The 18,712-nt window shown below is 48.0% G+C and overlaps 1 protein-coding gene across 6 annotated transcripts in view; it reads right to left on the bottom strand.

Annotated features, from left to right (window-relative positions):
* Window positions 1-18,712, bottom strand: part of NSMF (NMDA receptor synaptonuclear signaling and neuronal migration factor) — a 50,373-nt gene that overhangs the window by 14,388 nt on the left and 17,273 nt on the right. For 2 of the 6 annotated variants that reach the window (XM_083807294.1, XM_083807298.1), the window contains 7 exons: window positions 16,595-17,074; window positions 12,053-12,128; window positions 9,318-9,386; window positions 5,201-5,253; window positions 3,062-3,151; window positions 1,266-1,387; window positions 269-352 (listed from right to left, as the gene is read on the bottom strand). In XM_083807294.1, the coding sequence (XP_083663420.1) occupies window positions 269-352; window positions 1,266-1,387; window positions 3,062-3,151; window positions 5,201-5,253; window positions 9,318-9,386; window positions 12,053-12,128; window positions 16,595-17,074 (974 nt within the window). The remainder of the gene's footprint in view (window positions 1-268; window positions 353-1,265; window positions 1,388-3,061; window positions 3,152-5,200; window positions 5,254-9,317; window positions 9,387-12,052; window positions 12,129-16,594; window positions 17,075-18,712) is intronic. The other 4 variants (XM_083807293.1, XM_083807296.1, XM_083807295.1 and 1 more) reach the window with 4 other exon arrangements.

Here is an 18,712-nt window from a genome sequence, read left to right as displayed (position 1 = left end):
CTTGCCTTCCCTTGTTAGCCTTCCCACACTGCCTGGCTGTGCCTACATAGTCTGACAACCCACACGTGCAATTTTCACTCCACTTTGCTCTTCCACCTAGACCTCAGCCCTCAAAGAACTGTGCAAGACCCCAAATCTGGGTCCAGCAGTGTTTCCAAATCACTGTAACAGGAATTAGGGATAAGGACAAAAACAATAACAAAAGAAAAAAAAATTTGTGTGGAGCCAGCTTCTGCACTGCTGGACACAGCAGAAGCGATATACTTACATAGAGAATGGGGATGATAGAGGGATCGTCCCTGCGGATAATTGTTGGGACATACTCAGCTTTGGGCACCTTGGAAGAAATGAGCTGTAAGGGGAAAAAAGAAGTGCAAGAGGATAAGGAGAAGCCAATAAAGTCCGTTCAGAAGCACAAAGGCCTTGCTAACAGTGTCCTGCTCAGTTGCTCCCAGGTGTTACCCAAACCAGCAGCTCATCCAGCCCACCTGCATTGCTGGGGAAGGTCCTCCCAGCCTGTGGTCCCCTACGGAGCACCTAAGGCATCACAGTCTCCCCAGCGGCCAGCAACTGAGCACACAGCTCTGCCCAATGAGCAGGACCGAGTCTGAGGTAACAGTTTGTAAAGAGGAGACAGGTGTGCACAGAGGATGCAGCAGCTGGTACATCACCACAGATGGCTGTATCCCAGTAAAGATCACCCTGTGTGAGGGTCTGTGCCTTTGAATTTGCACACACAGCTGGCCAGTGGTGGGACGACTGCGTGCCTGAGCTGACATGAGCCAGGGCTGAGCTCAGCAGTTGCCAAGGGATAAAATGGCATCAGACACAGGTATGTGCACAGCCGTAGGATGTCAGGCAGATGCAAGTTGCCTGGCAACTCTGGCTGAAGCATTCAGCCAGCTCTGTAAGAGTCTAAGCAGATAGGCCTGTCTCAGCACAAGCCAGAGGGCTATTGAAACACAGCTGATCCGGCTGTGCTGTGATTTCAGGTACCTCTGTTCACCACTGGGAGAGTGAAGCAGGTGGGCCTGGAAGCACAGCCTGGGCTCCAGCTTTGGCTGCCTTCAAAGCTCTCCCTCCTGGCAGGCAGCACACTGCTGCTTCAGCCACATGGGAGATAATGTAAAACTCCTGAAGAGGCACAATGTGCAGAGTCCAGGGATGGACACTCCTCACATTCACATGAAGATACTGAATTTAGCAGCTGTTACAAGACAGACAGGGCATGAGCAGATAAAGATAACTGGCTTGGAAACCCTCACCATTATTTTTGGTGGAATAAAGTCTTCTCCATCGCATGCCATGGCTTCAAGCTCCTTTTCTGCTTCCCAGTTCAAGTCGAAGTCGCCATCCAAAGTGCCGCAGGAATCCTGAAGGTCATGGCCTGTCAGAACACAGGTGCATTACGAGGGCAGATCAGCTTGACTTCCCCACTCGATCTTACGTAGCAGCTACCTCGCAAGAAGTAGCACAAGCCATGAGACTTGTGCCCTCCTTTCCTCCAACAGAGCGACAGACACCACACTTTGGGGCTGGCGTCTCTAAACAGACAAACACTCTTAAGAAACGAAGAGTGCACACACAAAGCCTGATACCACATACCACGTAACATTTCACCACTCTCACAGTCACCAAGTTTAGCTTTCAAATGCTAATTCACAACATTCCCTGTCATTTCAGAAATGGAGGAAGAGATGGAATGCAGACAGACTCTCTACACTTTAACATTGCCAAGCTGATGAGCAAAAGTCCAGAGACTTCAAAGCTGGTCTCTTGTATTAATTACTGGACTACATCTGCTGAGTGCTTATACAGAAACTCCGCCTTTTTAGTCAAATGGATCCTGGCAGAGAATCCCGGAGTGTGAGGACAGCCGTAGCAAACACAGTAGTATTTCAACAATATACTTGAATTCACTCTCCAAATTCACCTTACCTGTTGGCCTTCAATGCCTCCTGGGGAAAAAAACATCTGGAAGGAATATAATTGACCATTAAAGGTTAATAATAGAGGTGGTCCCTGAAGCCTGAGGAGAGAGAACCACGATGCTTCTACTTGTGCCTTTTGGGATGTCCAAGTACCAGTGGCAGTGCCTGGAGCACCGAACATTTCTGTCTGAACCATGTCTTTTCCATTCGCCTCTGAGTTAGCTGAGGGAGCGGGGAGGAATCAGACTGCACAGGAACAATCGGGTCATGTTTTGAACCTGGCCTTTCATATATCTCCCCCTGCAACCTGGTACGGTGCCTTCTATAGCTAGGAGGGCTGGACCTCATGCTTACCTGAAATTGAATTCGTTAGTTGATTTCATTAGTGAAATTTATGTAATGAATACAACCCATTTCAGCATGGACAAACTCATTACCACAAAGTCCCTTGCCTGGATTTCAAATGAAAACTGTGTAAAATAGCCATTCCCTTTAGAAAAAAAAAAAAAAGACAGTGGGAAGATGCTGGCATTTCCTCCTGCAAATTAGCACAACAGCATCTCTGTCCCCACAAGCAAAACACTGCAGCATTACTGGGGATTCCCAGAGGAATTCCTGGCAGCCCAAATGAAGATCAGATTGCCCCAAGCTATCACCTGTGCAGCCAGCACAGCCAGGAAATCAAAATTACACCTCTCAGAGCACTAGAGCTGTGCTCTGAGTCATTCCAGCCTAGGAAAGAGCTCAGAAGAGGCTCTTGCACAGGCAGCTGGGCAGGTTAGCCCCACTATGGTGAATGTAGCCTTGGACGGGTGTGCTTCCAGGTAGGGTGTTTGGTCCCAAGCAAATAAGGGATGATGGGAATAAAGGACCATAAGAGAGCTGTACCACTGGGCATCCTTTGGCCGCTGCACAATAGCATGAGGTTAGATGTGCTTGCACTCTACATATAGATACACACAGATAAACATGTGCATATACCTGCAGTGTTATTTGCTCAGATCTCACAAAACTAAAAGGATCACAGATGGGACAAAAGGGCACAGAGAAATTACTCCAGTGGGACTCCAGTCAACACCTCAGCTGGAGAGTTTGGCCACAGGAGGAAGCTCAAAGGACTCAGAACTCACTTTCTCGAGAGTCATGGAAGGAATCAGCTTTGATGGGAGTCGGGTCACTCCAGGACCTGCTGAAGCTCCTCTCACGCCGTTCGGCAAATGCTAGGATAAAACCAAAGCACGACATTAACAGACTCCACAGCCACCTCTGTTGCTGCCAGCAAAACAAAACATCCAGTAGATTCCACCAAAGCTACACATCATGATCTCCCCTGTGCTTGTTCTTCCACCTGCCAAATGGGTGTCCTTTCCACACAGCAAACAAGGGTCTTCTGACAGCAGCAAAGTGCCCACTTCCTGACCATAGCCACTGCAGGATACGTAACACAGAAAAAGGAGGACACTTCATGGTCTCTCCTTAAATGCACACTGCTCACACCTCACATTAATCAGGGCTATTCCAATGTCCCAGAGTAAATGCTCTGACTCAAAGGCATTCACAGGAAGGTGCACTCAACAGCCAACAACACTTGTGACCAGAAGAAGGCAATTGTCCAGTCATTTCTCCCTGTTTTAGGGCATGTTCTTGCTCTGTTTCCATCAGAGCTGGACCAAACAGAAGGGGTCTCTGGAAAGCTCATGCTTTCTGAGTTTTGTTGCCAAAGAAGAAATCCTTCAGTTTTTGCTTGCCTACAGTATCATAAACATTTTTCTTCCCCACAACCTTTTTTTTTTTTTGTTTCTCCCTCTCTCCCCCCAGGGGCATTTGTACTGGCATTTCCCAAGCAGAATCCACGCAGCTTGGCCCAGGCTGGCTGCCCCACAGGAAAATCCCTGGGAATTGCTAACCACAATGTCTGATTTGGCAAGTCCCTGTGAGAGTCATTACACCTAGATTAATGGCCACTTATAGCCACTAATACCTATTTCTGGTAGCGGACAGATCAAGCTTGCTGCAGTATATATCTAGTAACAGCATCTTGTGTCAGGGGCACAGGAATTCACTGCAGATTTGCGTTACAAGAGCTGAGAAGCAACCTGTTCTCCGCTGCAGTGTGTCCAAGTGTGGGTGTCCAGGGAGACAAGTCACACAGTAAGTTGTTCAGGTGATCTCCATCCTCAGCTTTCATTTGAAACCACACACGTAGCTATGGTGCACGTGAAGAAAGCTTTGAAAACATGACCCGAGAGTTACCAAGGCAGAGAGGCATGCCTGAACTTCCAGACAGCTCTAGGGGAAGGTGAGCCCTGTTCATTTCAGGCAGTGCTAACTCAGATGCCAATAAAGACACTTTAAAGGGCAAAGCTGTTTGCTGTCTACTTCCCACAGTGTAAGAGAATGGAGACGAAAGAATGCAAATTCAACCCAGCAACACTGCTGTGGGCAGTCTGTACACGATGCCTGGCCAGGGGGTGGGAAGAACAAGCTGTTTCCTCTTCTGGATCAATCCTCAGCTCTCAGGAGCTGGTTACACCACTCTCAGCCCATTCCACAGCAATAAGGGAGCCATCCCAGCCAAGTTCTGGCGAAGCATTGCCTTGTTCAGGAAAGGAACTGCTGTTTCCCCAGCCTAAGAGGTGATTTCTTCCCCAGCGAGGAATAATGCTCCCCTTATTTACCCCTTGCTCCAATCTCTTTGATGTTCTTCTTTCTCTCCTTCACCTTCCTCTCAGCCCCCACTGGGCAGCTTTTCCCCAGGTCCTGCTGCAGAGAAGACACTGTGGTGGGACAGGGGAGGAGAAAAGGGAAAGCCACCGGTCCACGTGGCACATGAAGCACTGACTGTCCCCAAGGAGCCACAGCAGGCACACAGCTTCGGTAAGAGGCCAGGCAGCCCTCGCTTGCTCTGCTCAGCTCTGATTCTCCTCTCAGGTGTCTGCATCGGTGATTGCTGAATACCAGGCAAACACGGGACAAGAATGCTGCAGCTCTCCTTCCACACCTTGTGCTGAGGACACAGATCTCCTGCAGCCAAGGCAGAGGGTCCGTGGGAATAGCTTAAAGGCTGCTTGCAGATATCCGTGTGTCTTGGAGACTTGCAACAATCTGGCCTCCTCCTCGTAAGGTAAAACAGCATCAGCAAGTCAAATCCTTTCTCCAGCCAATGCTAGGTCCTTTCTACCCACACGTGTGCACAACATAGGGCTCCCTGTGTCCCACCAGCACAAAGCTCAACTCCTCACAGCCACATCTTACAGGTTGTCACTTACTTTGTGCTTTAACCCTTCGGCTCCCCACCATGCGGAGGTGCTTCCGAAAATTCCTGAAAGAAAGGCCAAACAAAATCTCTGAGAAAAGTGCTATAAAGCTGGGCCCAGCGGAACTGAAAAAGCTGGGGAGGAAAAAAAAAAAAAAAAGGAAGACAGCGTATTTCCCTCTGGGCATTTGAACACTGGAGACCAGGTACCCAACCTGCATCTATCCAGAGCTGGGGAGCTGGGGAGCATTACATCTGTCAAGCGTGCAGTTGTTGTTCCTGAACTCTCTGGGCCAGTGGTACAGGGCAAGGAGGCTCTACCTGGCAGTCCCATTCCCACGGCCTGCTCTGGGCTCTTCACCCACTCTCCTAGGACTAAGGTACCTGTGCTGCAACTTTGCTGAAGGGACTGCTGCTGCCCTTGCTGGCAACACTCCCTCTTCTCCTGGCAAGCAGCAGGAGCTGCTCCCCTCTCCTCTCTCTTCCACACATGCTCCAGCAGGAAAGTGGGGTGCCCCAGGCTCTGCCCTGCTAGGCAGCGTGCTCACACAGCTCAGGGCTGTGCTCATTCCCAAACACGTTCGTAGCAGCTGCTAAAATCTCACCAGTGCTGTTAGCAACCACACAGCCCATATTGCTCTCTGGGGCAAAATGCTGGGAAATACCAAAGTGCCTTCTTCCTTCTTGGAAGCACTGCTCAGCAGGGCTGACTGTCCTCGTGGGCCAGCTGGCTGCTGCTGCTGCCTGTCTAACCATGTGCTTTCCTGCCCAGGACTGCAAGCAGATTTCAGGGGGGCTGCAGAGTGCACAGCTCCAGGGGAAAGCCCACCAGAGGGTAAGCCTCCGGTATGCAGCCATGCCTGTGCTCAGGTCTGCGGAAAACAGACCATCCTGGCCACTGCTGAGAGCGTGAGGCAGAGGGACTCTTTGTCCAGCCCCTCCGAGAGTCAGGGACTCTTCTCCCTTGGTTTCTCATCGCTCACTGAGACAGGAACCACACAGGACAGCAGAAGAGACACTGGGAATGAGCAGCAGGTGGACTAGCAAGGAAAGGCTCACTCCTCCATGAGCTCTGCTCAGCCAGGGTGACTTCACCCTGCACCGCAGCCCCCGTGGCCCCCGGGGGATGTCAGCGAGCCCACGTACCAGCGGCCTGCACGGAGCAGGGGGGCGTTCCTAGATTCCCTCCTGTCCCACCAACACACACCACAGACATCAAGCAACAGAGCCTACTGCTGGTGAAAGAGGTGAAATGACAAGTCATCTGGCTCACACGTGAGTTAGTGGGATGAGTAATGACGTGTTACAACCATGCAGACACTTCAACAAACTGACTGGACTGGAAGACACTTCCAGCACCGACACTGAGGCATTCAGAGCAAGTCAGAGGCACCTACTCCAATTCAGAGAGACCAACACAGCCCTCGCGAGAGGAAGAGCATTTAGCCCACACCGTGGTCTGCACTGTGCCCTCTTTGGCCTTGGATCCCATCAAGTCAACAGAATCCAAATTCAGCAACTCAGGAAGGAAAACCAGCAGTGCACAGAGAAGCCAGGGGCAGCACTATTCCGTGATGAATTTCCACCTGCGCTTTGGCTATTTATGACACTTTTCAAAGGTTTATTTCAGCTCTACTTGAATACATGAAGATTCACTGCTGTGGATCAGACAACAGGCCTCTCCGAACAAGCAACCAAAACAAGATGTTTCTCAGCCATATGCTGGACCAGAACTATATGCAAAGCCTTCTGGGGTGCATGATGACTGATAACCTGGGTTATTTTATAGCATGTTAGATTCAAATCAAATAAATACGATGTTCTAAGGGAACCAGGCATGTTCTTTATCAGATAGGTCTTAAATATGTTGTAAGCCACTGGAGTGAAAGTCTTTGTGGTCCATTGTGAAACTAAGCTCACATCAGACACTGAGCACCAATGTTAAATGCCAAGGCTACTATTAATTACATCCTTCAGGGCTTTTGGCATTTCAGAATAGAATTAATTTCTCCGTTATATGCTCAGTCGTCCTCTCCACAGAGGAGCTTCTTCAGGCCCTGGAGGTGGGGAGAGCAGACTTTGCCATAAAGTAGTGCTGCTCCCAGCTACCTAGACAGCTTTGTCTCTCCCATTAGCGAGGGCTGAGAGCACCTCTCTAGACACATCTTCTAAAAACTGCTGCAAGCAGCTCCAGGCAGAATTCGGGGCTAACCAACGCACTAAAAACCTGGAGAATGGGACAAAAGTGCTTTTTGTCTGCTCAGCTCTTCTAGAAAAAAGCACTTAGGAAAAGAGATCCAAGCCTGAGACTACTTCAGTGTGGGCATCTTACAGCTATCGTGCAGCCTTCTGAGAGCTTTTTGCAGCTGTTTTGGTCCTCAGGCCCCTCTGTGCCTGCATGTCAGCATGGCAGGACTGGCACAACACTGCCCAGTCAGCAGCACGTGGGGAGCAGCAATCTGCTCCGTGAGCAGTCAGGCTACAGAAACCTGCCCAGCCATCCCGCCTGGCTCCTGCACTTGCACCCCAAAAGCCCAGTGTTATTTGATCACTAGCAAGATCTCTTCACCCACCGAAATCCAACAAGCACCCCTGAAGTTACAGTAATAAAATCCCGTTATTACTCCCTGTCCTGCAGTGCCAGCTGCAGTGACTCATCTCCACTCTGAAGAGAAGCACCTTCGTTATCTGAACAGAGGTCAGAGACAGCGATGGAATGGCTGAAGTACATCAGTGCTCTGCAGAGCTCCCGACAACACCTCTCACTTTCTCCTCCCCAAATTCTACCTGCAGTGGTCACTAGTTCAGCGAATCACTGGGCATCGCTCTCTCCAGACAACATCTATCACATCGGTACACGTGCCATGCCACACAAACCAGCCTCCCTGTGCACCAGGCACAGGACCGTGCACGGACAGGGTTGTGTGATAACCACCGAACTTCCAAAATATCTGAGGCCATGAAGGGCTACACAACTAGCATCCGAACTGAGATGGGGCTGGGATCTCACGCCTCAGTGCTGACTGCCAGGCAATCCTTACAGCTCGACAGGGTCTGCTTGCATGGCACGGCCAAAAACCCACACTGACTTCAGCATTATTGCAATCCTACCTCCTCTTTACCACCAATAAATGCAGACTGGCTCCCACGGTACAATCCTGTCTAGACATTAAGTGTCCACAGGAGGCTGAGCTGTCCACATAACATGAGGATGGCATGACAACCTTAGTCCTGATTATGCAGTATCACCGATGTATGCAACTCCTATTCCTGACTTGCAAGCTGCAGGAACAAGTCATTTTCTAACAGTCTCATCTCTGTCTAGCAAAGTCTGAGAAATCTCTTTCTTTTTAAAGGTACACTGTCTATTTATTTACCACGTCTTCAGTTTTGATTCTTATTTGTCTTCATTATCGATGGAAAAAAAACACACAGCCCCTAAGTTACTAAAAAAAAATCTTCCTGGCAATTCCCCCATTGAAAAAAATGATGTTTTTCTCCCACTTTGTTTTGAACAGTGCTGAAGTGATCATGGCAGTTTTTAGCCAATGACACAAATGCTATGTTATCTTTCCTAGTAGGCTGCCAAAATACACAAGCCTTGGCACATCTGAAAAAAACAGAACAGTTCTGATTACCACAGTGATCAAGTGATGTGCCTTGTGAAACCAGCAGAGGGTAATCAGGGCCCTTTTGAAATAACTGGACAAGAAATCAATCCAATTCCCCTTTTCCTTCCTTTGCGTTTTCTTGAGGTACATATGTAGGTGCAACAACAGCACATAAAAGTCACTGTTTAGGTATTCGGATAACGTCAATCAAATTGTCTGTGAATGGGCTGGGGGAACTGCATATATTAATATATATATGTTCTTCAGCCTGAGACATAGATTCTGTATATTCGGAAGCTTAAAAGAGACTTGACAGTGTTCCTTTAAGAAGACAGAGATAAGCTATCTCGAGTACATCATTCACCTCCACATTTCCAATGCAGCCACTGCTAGGGTCCCTATGAACAGCAACACAGACAGGGACAACCATACTCAACGTCATCAAGCGTCACTAATGACACCCAAAGGGCCCATGCAACACCAGGCAAGGTTACGGCTATGGGAGAAAGCGGGCCCTACCTCTGTATAACAGCTGCAGAATCATTCTCTCGTTTCCGTCTCTTCCTTTCTGCGTAGCCCCTGAACGCCCTGGGAAACCATTTTAAGCCATTAACCAACTACGCAGCTTTGAACTGGAAAGGACATGAAACAGACAGCAAAGCTCTCACCAGACAACAAAAAGAGTTTAGGCTGACTGAAGAAGACAGCCAGGCCTTGCAGGACTGGGTGCGAGTCAGGGGCTGGGCAATAGTCACCAAACCAAAGGCCCTCAACTTTCTAGACTAGGTGGCTGGACAAGCTCCTAAAGAAAGCGTAAGAGTGGCCAGAATACAGCCCAAAGAATAGGGGCGAAGAGCCATCATCCCTGCTACAGACGAATGGACCTACCAGACTGCAGACATTAAACCTCTGAACACCAGCTTCAAAAGGGACAAAAGCTTGCTAGCCTCTATAATCTCCATTTTGAAGATGAGGATGGGTGTGGTGTGATGTAGGCTTATCAGGTGTAGCCATCTATCCAACCTTTTGCCAGCTGACAAGTAGCCTTAGGATAGGGAAAGCACGAATGAATATGATAGACAGGAGAGGAGAGGACAGTTTATCCCAGACACCAACAGACAAGGAAATAAAAAATGAAGATTATACTTACGAGATGCTAGAGATTCCAGGAGACGCAGGGAAAAAGAGAAAGAAGAGGAATTCATTAGTGCTCAGCCCTGGCCAGCATCCTGAGGGAATCCTCACTCCAGAAGGGAGAAACGTTTCTTGTTAGGTGGAAGGAAATTGCTTTTTAAGTTAGTTCTCGGTGGTGAAACTCATGCTTGACCAAGCTAAAACCTCTCTGGGGCAGTGTTGGCATGTGGCTTGGACACAAATTAAGCTCCACGTAGACCCAAAGAGTATGCAGATGTACAACTGAGAGCTGAATGTGGCCCATCAGGGTACAACAGCAGCTCAGTACCAGGGGGTTCTGGAGCAAGGAGGCCTTCTCCCTGGCGCAACCAAGACTCGTGAAATCAGCTCACACTGTCCAGTCTATGAAGGAAGCAAGCCCTGGGCTGAAAACACTAGAGCAGAGGCCAGGAGGACAAGGGCACCTGGGGAAACCTCCCAACCAGCTCAGGGAGGTACCCTGAACTTTTGGAGATGTTTCTGTATGACTTCCAGAGGCAGCACACTCTGTAGAAATGTTAACTGAGGAGCTACGTTAACCAAGAGCTCTGCTCCTCATGGGTTTCCTTAGGGCACTGTTCTCCAAACCAACCTGACTTTGGCCTCCAAGAACTCCAAGCCCTGACAGGGGTCGCCATCCTGCAACAAACCCCATATGCAGCAAAGATGACTTCAGAGAGCAAAGGATGTGCCCATAGGCAAAGGAAAAGTGCTGTTTTTGCACATGGTCTGGTTTGCCAGATCAGACTTGTAAAATACCAGTCACTGTTACCAACCAATATTTGTAGGGCAAAGCAAGAATCCGTCACGTTGTCCTCAGACTGCTCACAGGCCCTGTCAGTCTGGTGCCAACGAGCATTAACCAGGCAGGGGTGCCACCAGACCTACAGTCCTTGAAGAGGAGGCAGGAGGACACAGGGGCTAAGTAACAGAAGCAGCACAAGGGCCTGCAGGCCGGCACCAAGCAAATGCCCCCCAGTAATGTTCCCCAGGCTGGGAAGTGGGCTGCACCTCCAGCTGAGGTGGTATGGTGAGGAGTGAAAGGGCATGAAAACAGAGTTTTCTTCTGGGGACAGAGATCCCTTCCATATCTCGGCAGCCCCCTCTCCCCAGCACTGAATACAGCCCCCCCGACCTTAGTGCTTACAGGTTTTTCAGGTTGATTCAGCCCGGGTTATCCCAAGATCAACCACGAGTTTCTTTGGTGGATCTGGGGAGGGCAACATATGAGGGAAAAAAGTGGCGGAGAAACAGACTACAAAATGGAGAGAGCAGATTAGACAAAGAGAAATAAAGAGTATAGTAGAGCTGTGGGTGACATGGATGTAGGAAGGAAGGACACAGGAAGAAGGTGACAAGGCTGGAGAAAAGCCTTAGAAGACACGACATTATCTCATTTCCCTCATCACCTGCCTTCAATTTTTATCCAGGTATGAAATACTTGAAACCAGAAAGATGTAATTTCCTGGTAACTGCATACAACCTTGAAATGACGCTTCCTTTACACCCTCCTGTACTTTGAGAACAGCATTCCCCCAGTGCACAGTGGCACCAAATCCTGCATGGATTGTGAAGGGAGTGGCTACTCCTAACTCAGATCCACTCACACTTCTCAGCTATTTACTGACACCTTCTTCAAATGACCAGAAAACCACATTAAGCCACAGGGTTACATCTCATAATACAGAGACATTTTTGTCTGGAGCGATGGATGGCGCCTGGATTAACATTCCCTCAGAGCAGCGGCTGCAGCAGAAGTACCTGGTGGAGGGTCTCAGCTGGTGTTCCCACCAGACCCTTGCTCTGCAGAGGCAGTCAGGGACAGGGTACAGTGTCACAGAGAAAATAAAGGAAGCAGAGAACTGGGTAGCCCAAGGACTTAGAGAAGGGAATAACAAACAAGTGGGAATAATAGGAAAGAGAAATTATGAGTGCAGAAAAGAAGAAATGAGACACAAATGAGTCCCCTGACTGCAGTGCCAAACATACAACTTAGTTTGCTCCATGCTCTCAGATACTGTTTTGAGCGGGCCACAAACTTTGAGATATAGGATCAAAGTTAAGGAAGTAGTTTCACTTACGCTTGCATAGTTGTAGTAGCAGTTTGAAAACTGAAGAGGTTCTCTTTTGGGAACCAGGTTCGTATGGGGACATCATCTGGAAGAGAGAGAGCAAAACTTGAGAATCCAGCAGGCAGAGCCACGGTTCAGGCAGCAAGACTTCCCAGGCTCTTTCTCTTAGTACATTTCTTCAGCATCCTGCCCTGTGTTAAACAAGAGAGTCTCATCCCCTCATTTGGTATGTATGCTACCACCAAATGTTTTGTAAATTTATGCTAAGCCTGTCTATCACACTACTAATGAAGAATGAAAGCTCTCTCCTAAGCACAGAAGACTAGGATAATCTAGGAACTACAGAAGAGACATTTGAACAAGAGGAAAAAAAAAAGGCGGGGGGGGGGGAACATTTTTCATTAAAAGCATTTTCCTGCCTCTGCTTTTTCCTTAGTACCATTAGTTTGAAACCTCCCATTCATCCAGTTCTTTCTGATACAGCCTCCTGTGGAAGATGAAAAGCATTCAGCTTCTTCTATTCAGAAGTGTAAGCCAGAAATATACTTTCTATTTCTCCCACTGAGGTTTTCCAATATACATCTCATACAGTCGTTTCTGATGACCTGGACTTTGGGATTTTTTCTGGTTGTAGAAGTCAAACAGAACATCAGCTGTGTAATCTGGAGATAACTGCGCTGATTTGTCCTCTATGTTTACACCCTGACCTGCCTGAACCAACTGAGGATTATTTCCTAATTACGTTAGGACACCACATCATCTTCACACAATGACCACTAAGACAAAACGCAGGCAGCAAAATAAGTCGCTAATTATGCTTGTGGAATGGTGGTGACACAGGAGGAGGAACTCGATCAAGAAGCAGCTCCTGTTGAGAAATCTCAGGCTGGGGTCGGTCAGTCAGGGAACCAGAGGTAACATTAAAATCCACTGACACCAGCTGTGTGAGATCTTGCTGCGCTGGATCCCCAGGATTTGGAGCTAGCTGATTCTTCATCTTGCTTCACTCCCAATTTGTGGTTTCCTTGCTTAATGCCTTGCCTCATATCGCTGATCATGTGTCTAGATTCACTCACCCAAGTTTTAAGATCAGTTGCAACTACAGTATCTTAGTCACTGATATTCTGGCATTATCTAGAGTATTTTGTTTTTAAACTAACTTTTGATGGCCAAAACCCAATCAATCCCACAAAATAGCTGCAATTACAGACACACACACACAAAAAGCCTAGATGTAAGTGGGGAGACTGCCTTTGAAGTGGAGCTTCTTAGAAATTACACAGGAAGCTGTAACAGACACTCCTTCTCAGCTAACAGTTTATGTCAAGCCTTGTATAAAGGCACCCTAAGGAAATAAATATTCTAAATGAAGTCTGAATTCTAGTATGTTAAATACTTATTATGAAATTCCTCTGCTTGCTCTCCTCCAAAAACCAGCTAGAGAAGAAATGCAAAACAGCTCAGAATGCAAATGAATTATTTGTTTAAAGCCTCAAACCCACAAAAGCAGCAAAGGAGGAGAAATAGTACAAATTCTCGTTTAGCCAACAGTTCTGTACAGAATTCTCAGGGACTACACATCTCAAAAGACTACAACCTCTTAATACGTTTTACATCTTTTAAGTCACTAGTTTTGATTCAAAGCAGAGCTTATGAGCAGCAGCTAATATCTTCGTGAGGTGCTCTCTGGACTATGGCTGGAAGCCTCCTCTCCTCTTCTGACAGAGGGAAGTCAACCTAATAAAAATGTCTCTCCCCTACCCACAGTATTTAATGGAGAGTAAAAGGATTTGTGACCCTTCGGAGGTGCCTCTCTACCAGCCAGAGGTGGAGCAGGAGCAGAGAAGCACCCAGCTGGGGACTAGGGCGCAGAGCACAACTCCAGAGCTCATCTGCAAGATTATACCTGTTCTGCTTCCAGGTGCAGGTAGGAGGCTCCTTTTTGGCTAAGTAGAACATCTCATTCTCCTTTCTTGTTATCATCAGCTGGGATGAAATAGCCAAGGAACCACGGGTAAGACTGAAGGAATGATGACACCATATCAGCATTTCTAGCACCTGCCAGGCTGCATGGAAATCTCAGCACCTCTGTCCGTGAGTGGATGTGTTTGTATCAGAGGCTGGGTGCAGCACAGGAGACAACAGCTTGTGCTTCTTGAATGGTGTTAGGCGTCATAAACTCAGCATAAAAATCCATATTAAATTATGCCAATCTGGCCTAACTGCCATGAGTGTTGGTTTGCAGCAATAACATGTCATGTCAATCCAAATGGAGAAAGCAGCATTGGAAAACAAATCTCGGGGGAAATCAGTCTCTCTCTCAGCTCCATTCATCTCTGCTCTGATTTCTTTGCTAGCCATGCATGAAGGACATTCCAAGAAACATTTCTCGCGACCTGCTGTAAATGTGCAACTCAAGTCTCTCAATCTTTTTGCTCCCTGAGCAACATTGCTTGGACAGACTGAGCAAATGAGACCAAGTCGAGAAAACTTTCAGCCCGCGATGCCAGTGCTAGGACAGGATTTGGTCTCAGAGGCACAGTGCTGCCAGTGCAGCCACACGTGCAAGCGCTCAGATGCTGGGGACAAGCACAGCGGGTGGCCATTGCCTGCCCGTACAAAATGTGAAATATTCATGGAGGCATCTGCAGGTTCAGCACTATCTACTTTGTTCCCATTTAAGCAACTACTCTGCTGTATTTTCAGAACACAATCTACAGCCCTAATGAAAACTGCTGCCTAGTTGAAAATGCATATTACAGACCCCAAGTCTCAGAACTGCAGCATGGCATCTCTCTGTAGCATTTGCTAGATCATGTTTTTTCCAGCAAAGTTCGGCTTCAGCTACAAGGAATTAAACTTCTCCATTAGCAATCCGGAGCCTTCCTTTGGCTCTGTATCAAGCGACCTGCTTCGGTCCCACAGCACAGAGTACAATTTTGATTTGTTCAGGAAAGCTTTCAACAGAAGTCTTTCAACACCAGAACCAGAAATACTCACGTTCTTAATTCAGAACGTGTTATGAGGCTGCAAATTATTCAACTTAGCACCCTCACCTCCACAAGACCAAGCCCCTGGGATTGTGATCTCTTTCCTGAAAGGCTATGACTGATAGGGCTTTCTTCTTCTACATTCAAACAAGATTCTGTCTGTGTCATCATCTGCAGAGCCATCTTTCAACTGGTAAAACACATATGATTGTAAAACATGCAAGAAAAGGAGAAAGATTTTTCCTGTACTTCAGCAATAAAAATAAGAAATTCTAAACTGTACATGTAGTGTCTGAGGTGAAGCCTCAAAATCATAGGGTACAAACAGAGAAACAGTGGTTGAAATTACACACAGAAGTTAGTTGGACTCGAGGTGTTCTGTACATTTGATTATCAGTTATTTTTTAATTCTTTTTTTTTTTAATTTTTTTAATTTTTTTTTTAATTTTATTTCTTTAGGATTAACCCATATATGAATTTAGTTATGTAATTCTAAGCATCCAACTGCGAAATTACAGTCCAGAACCCAAGCTTGCTGTAATTTTACCGGCAGTAAGTATCACTGTGAACCCAGGAAAGGTGTACAGTGGGATTTCCACAGTCCTTATACTCTACCTAAATCTTTTCAAGGGGAAAACAATGACATTCCCTGGCTGGACGCTCATCTCTAAAAGCCTTGATGTGTGTTTACCTAAAAAATATATATAGGCATTAAAAAAATCAGACAAATTTGGTCAGACTTGGCCAGCCACATATAGAGCTGACAAAGATGGACTGTGTTCTAGCTTATAATTCAAAGTGCATAGATTGTGACAAATATTTGATTAATGGTTAAGTTTTTAAACATGATCAGGAATTTTTTAATGTAATTAAACAATTACAATCCAAAGTCCCTGAAAACATTCAGCAAATGGATAGTAAGTGTGGGAAAAAGTCCAGTATTATTTGCTATTATTTATGGAAAGACTGAGGTGGCACTACGTGAGGGACCTTGCTAAACTGCTTCCAGCCACACGGATGAGCATTTTGGGGATGCAACATGGTACAGAATGATCTACCTGAGCTTGAGGCTCCCTCTGAGCACCCTGGCACATTCAGAAGGGTCTCACTTGCCTCAACCCCCAAACGAGGCAAAGGATAGAGTCCTGCCCTGAACGGCCTGCTGGACGAGCAAAAAAACTGCAGGTGCTTTGACACAGCCCCTCCTCTCCTGCTCTTCCTTCAACAGAAAGGGAGCCCACAGAGATCGCCCTCACTAAGGTGCACCAAGCCACTGGGAAAAGCACCCAGCTCGTGTGCTGCTGATGAGCAGAGACGATGGGGCTTGGACGAGCTGGCCTCAAACGGAGCTCAGCTCATTGTAGACTCCCACTCTGACAATCCCTCTTAGTGGACGCTGGTACAAGGTACCAGCAAGGAGCTGAAGGGGAAACACTACGGGGCCCAGCTCAAGGCACGTGGCAATGACACCGCCACGCTGGAAAGAGACAGGTGTCACCCTTCACACGTGCTGACGCGTCCCTTTGTGTCCTTCCAGCATCCAGCACTTGCCTTTACTTACCAGACACTCGATCGACACTGTACATCCTCTCCAGCCTTTTTCTGTGCCACCCAGTCTCACTGGATTGATGCTGCTCCAGGTCAAAGGAATGATGGGAAGGGGCAGCAAGCCGCGAGCAGTTTGGGCACTCCTTGGAGCCCTGCCGGCTGCCCGGCCAGCCCTTGCAGTGCCTGCTGACGCCGTGAGAGCCGCCAGCGCTGTGCGCATGGTGGCCGTGGTGGCATTCCTCTTGGGCAGCCCCCTTCATCACCACCAGTTCCATGCTTTCGTTCTCGTGGTCTGACAGCATCGGCCTCTCGCCGGAGATCGTGTAGACCCGTGGCTTCGGTCCCTCGCTTGGCATCTTCTCTGTCTGCTCCTCAGAGAAGCTCCTCTCAAACTTGCCATCGGAGATGACGGAGAGCCTGCGCTTGTTCTGTGCTGCCTGCTGCATCTCGGGGGAGTCCTCCTGGCCGATATAGGAGTCTGCTAACAGGTGATCTGAAACAAATTGCACACTTTACTGCTTCACACCAAAGCACCCCAGACACTGACACATTCAGGAGGCTGTTACAGAAAGGGGAAAGGAGAGAGAGATGGTAGGCTCCCCCCGAGGAACCTTTTATGACAAATGTGTGCCCATAGCCTTGAAGACCTCCAGAACTCGTACTCCAGAACTCTCACTGAAATGAGAGATATTCCTCACAGATATGCCCCATATTTCAAGCTTGTACGTGGCCACCATACAAGATGGGGCTAGAAGCAAATGCAGCTCTTGGTGCACAGCCTGAAATGACTTATGTGCAAAACAGCCCTTGTTCAGCTGTGCAGTCCAGTCTACTTCATGGGTTTAGCCACAGATGGGCTGCTGAGCGGGGGAAGGGTTGCAGGACAAGGGCCAGCATCATTTTCTGTAAGAAGTCACACATGCTGAATGTTCTTTGTGCACCAATTTATTATTATTTTTTAAACTAAAAGGGGCAAACCACTGTTTTTTGGTTTTTTTTTTCCTATTTTTCTGCCTATTGGTTTGACATGAAAGAAATGCAAAAAGACTTCAGCTGACAGCTGCAACACAGCGCCCCACTCTCCACAGCACCCATGGTTATAGCAGGCTTCATCGTGCGTGCAGATGGCGATAGCACCGCCTGCAGAAGCTGTCCGGAAGGAAAATGCAGCCGCTCCCTTTGTAGGGTAGTGAGATCGAAAGGAGAGAGGCCCATGAGTGCAACTATCTTTGGAGCCCACACAGTGGATGAAGTGCCAGGAAATCTCAGCATTTCCATGGCAATTCCATGCATGAACCCAACAGTAGCTCCCACCCACCTGCTAATCCTTTTTTCAAGTGGCTGCTAATTACCTCTTACACTTCCCTTCAGATGGGAAGCAGCTAGGGGACTGTTAAAAAGGCTCAGCAGGGAATGCATTATTCATGTGACTACTACCCCCAGAAAAAATAAAATCATTAGCGTCCAGCACAGACAGCAGCATTGCAAACAGAAGCAGAAAGCAAACCCGAGCCTCTACTTCACCAGCTATTTAACGAATATCCTTCCATTAGCTCCTGAGCCATGATCTGGAAGGACGTGACAACAACCTGAGGTTTGGCTACCTTTTGGCTGGCCATGGAGAGATGAGGGAGGAAGAGACAAGCTACCTCGGAACAAGCCTGCTCTCACACGTGCAACATGGAGCTTGCACTGCTGCCACATTATGCTTCCTATAAAGCGCTCCCGTGCTGCTCTGAAAAGAGCCCTCCCAAGCTGAGGACGTACACAACCAGCTCTTGAATTTGAAGCCCAGCCTGGGTGGTGCTCACATCGCCAAGAGCCTCTCCTGGTGTTCCACCTGCAGCTGAGACCGAACTGAATGTAGCTGGTACTGGTACAGCGTGCCACCCTTCTCTCGTTTTTCTGTTCGAGATACAACTTCCCCCAGCACCACAAAGAGATAAATATGTCCCTGGCCTCTCTGCTCCAGAAGGGACTGTCAGGACCGTTTAGGCTGACACGACTGGCAGCTCTGTGACTCTACTTGAGCGGGCCAGGAGAAGGAGCCCGTAGGAGTCCTACAGGGAGATCTGTGCCCTTGAACCTACAGCTGATGCTGTCTTTCCAGACTTCACATGAAGTCCAAAAC

The sequence above is a fragment of the Anser anser genome (assembly GCF_964211835.1).
Source record: "Anser anser genome assembly, chromosome: 21".
Taxonomy (NCBI): Eukaryota; Metazoa; Chordata; class Aves; order Anseriformes; family Anatidae; genus Anser; species Anser anser.
This window is presented reverse-complemented; position numbering and strand designations above follow the sequence as displayed.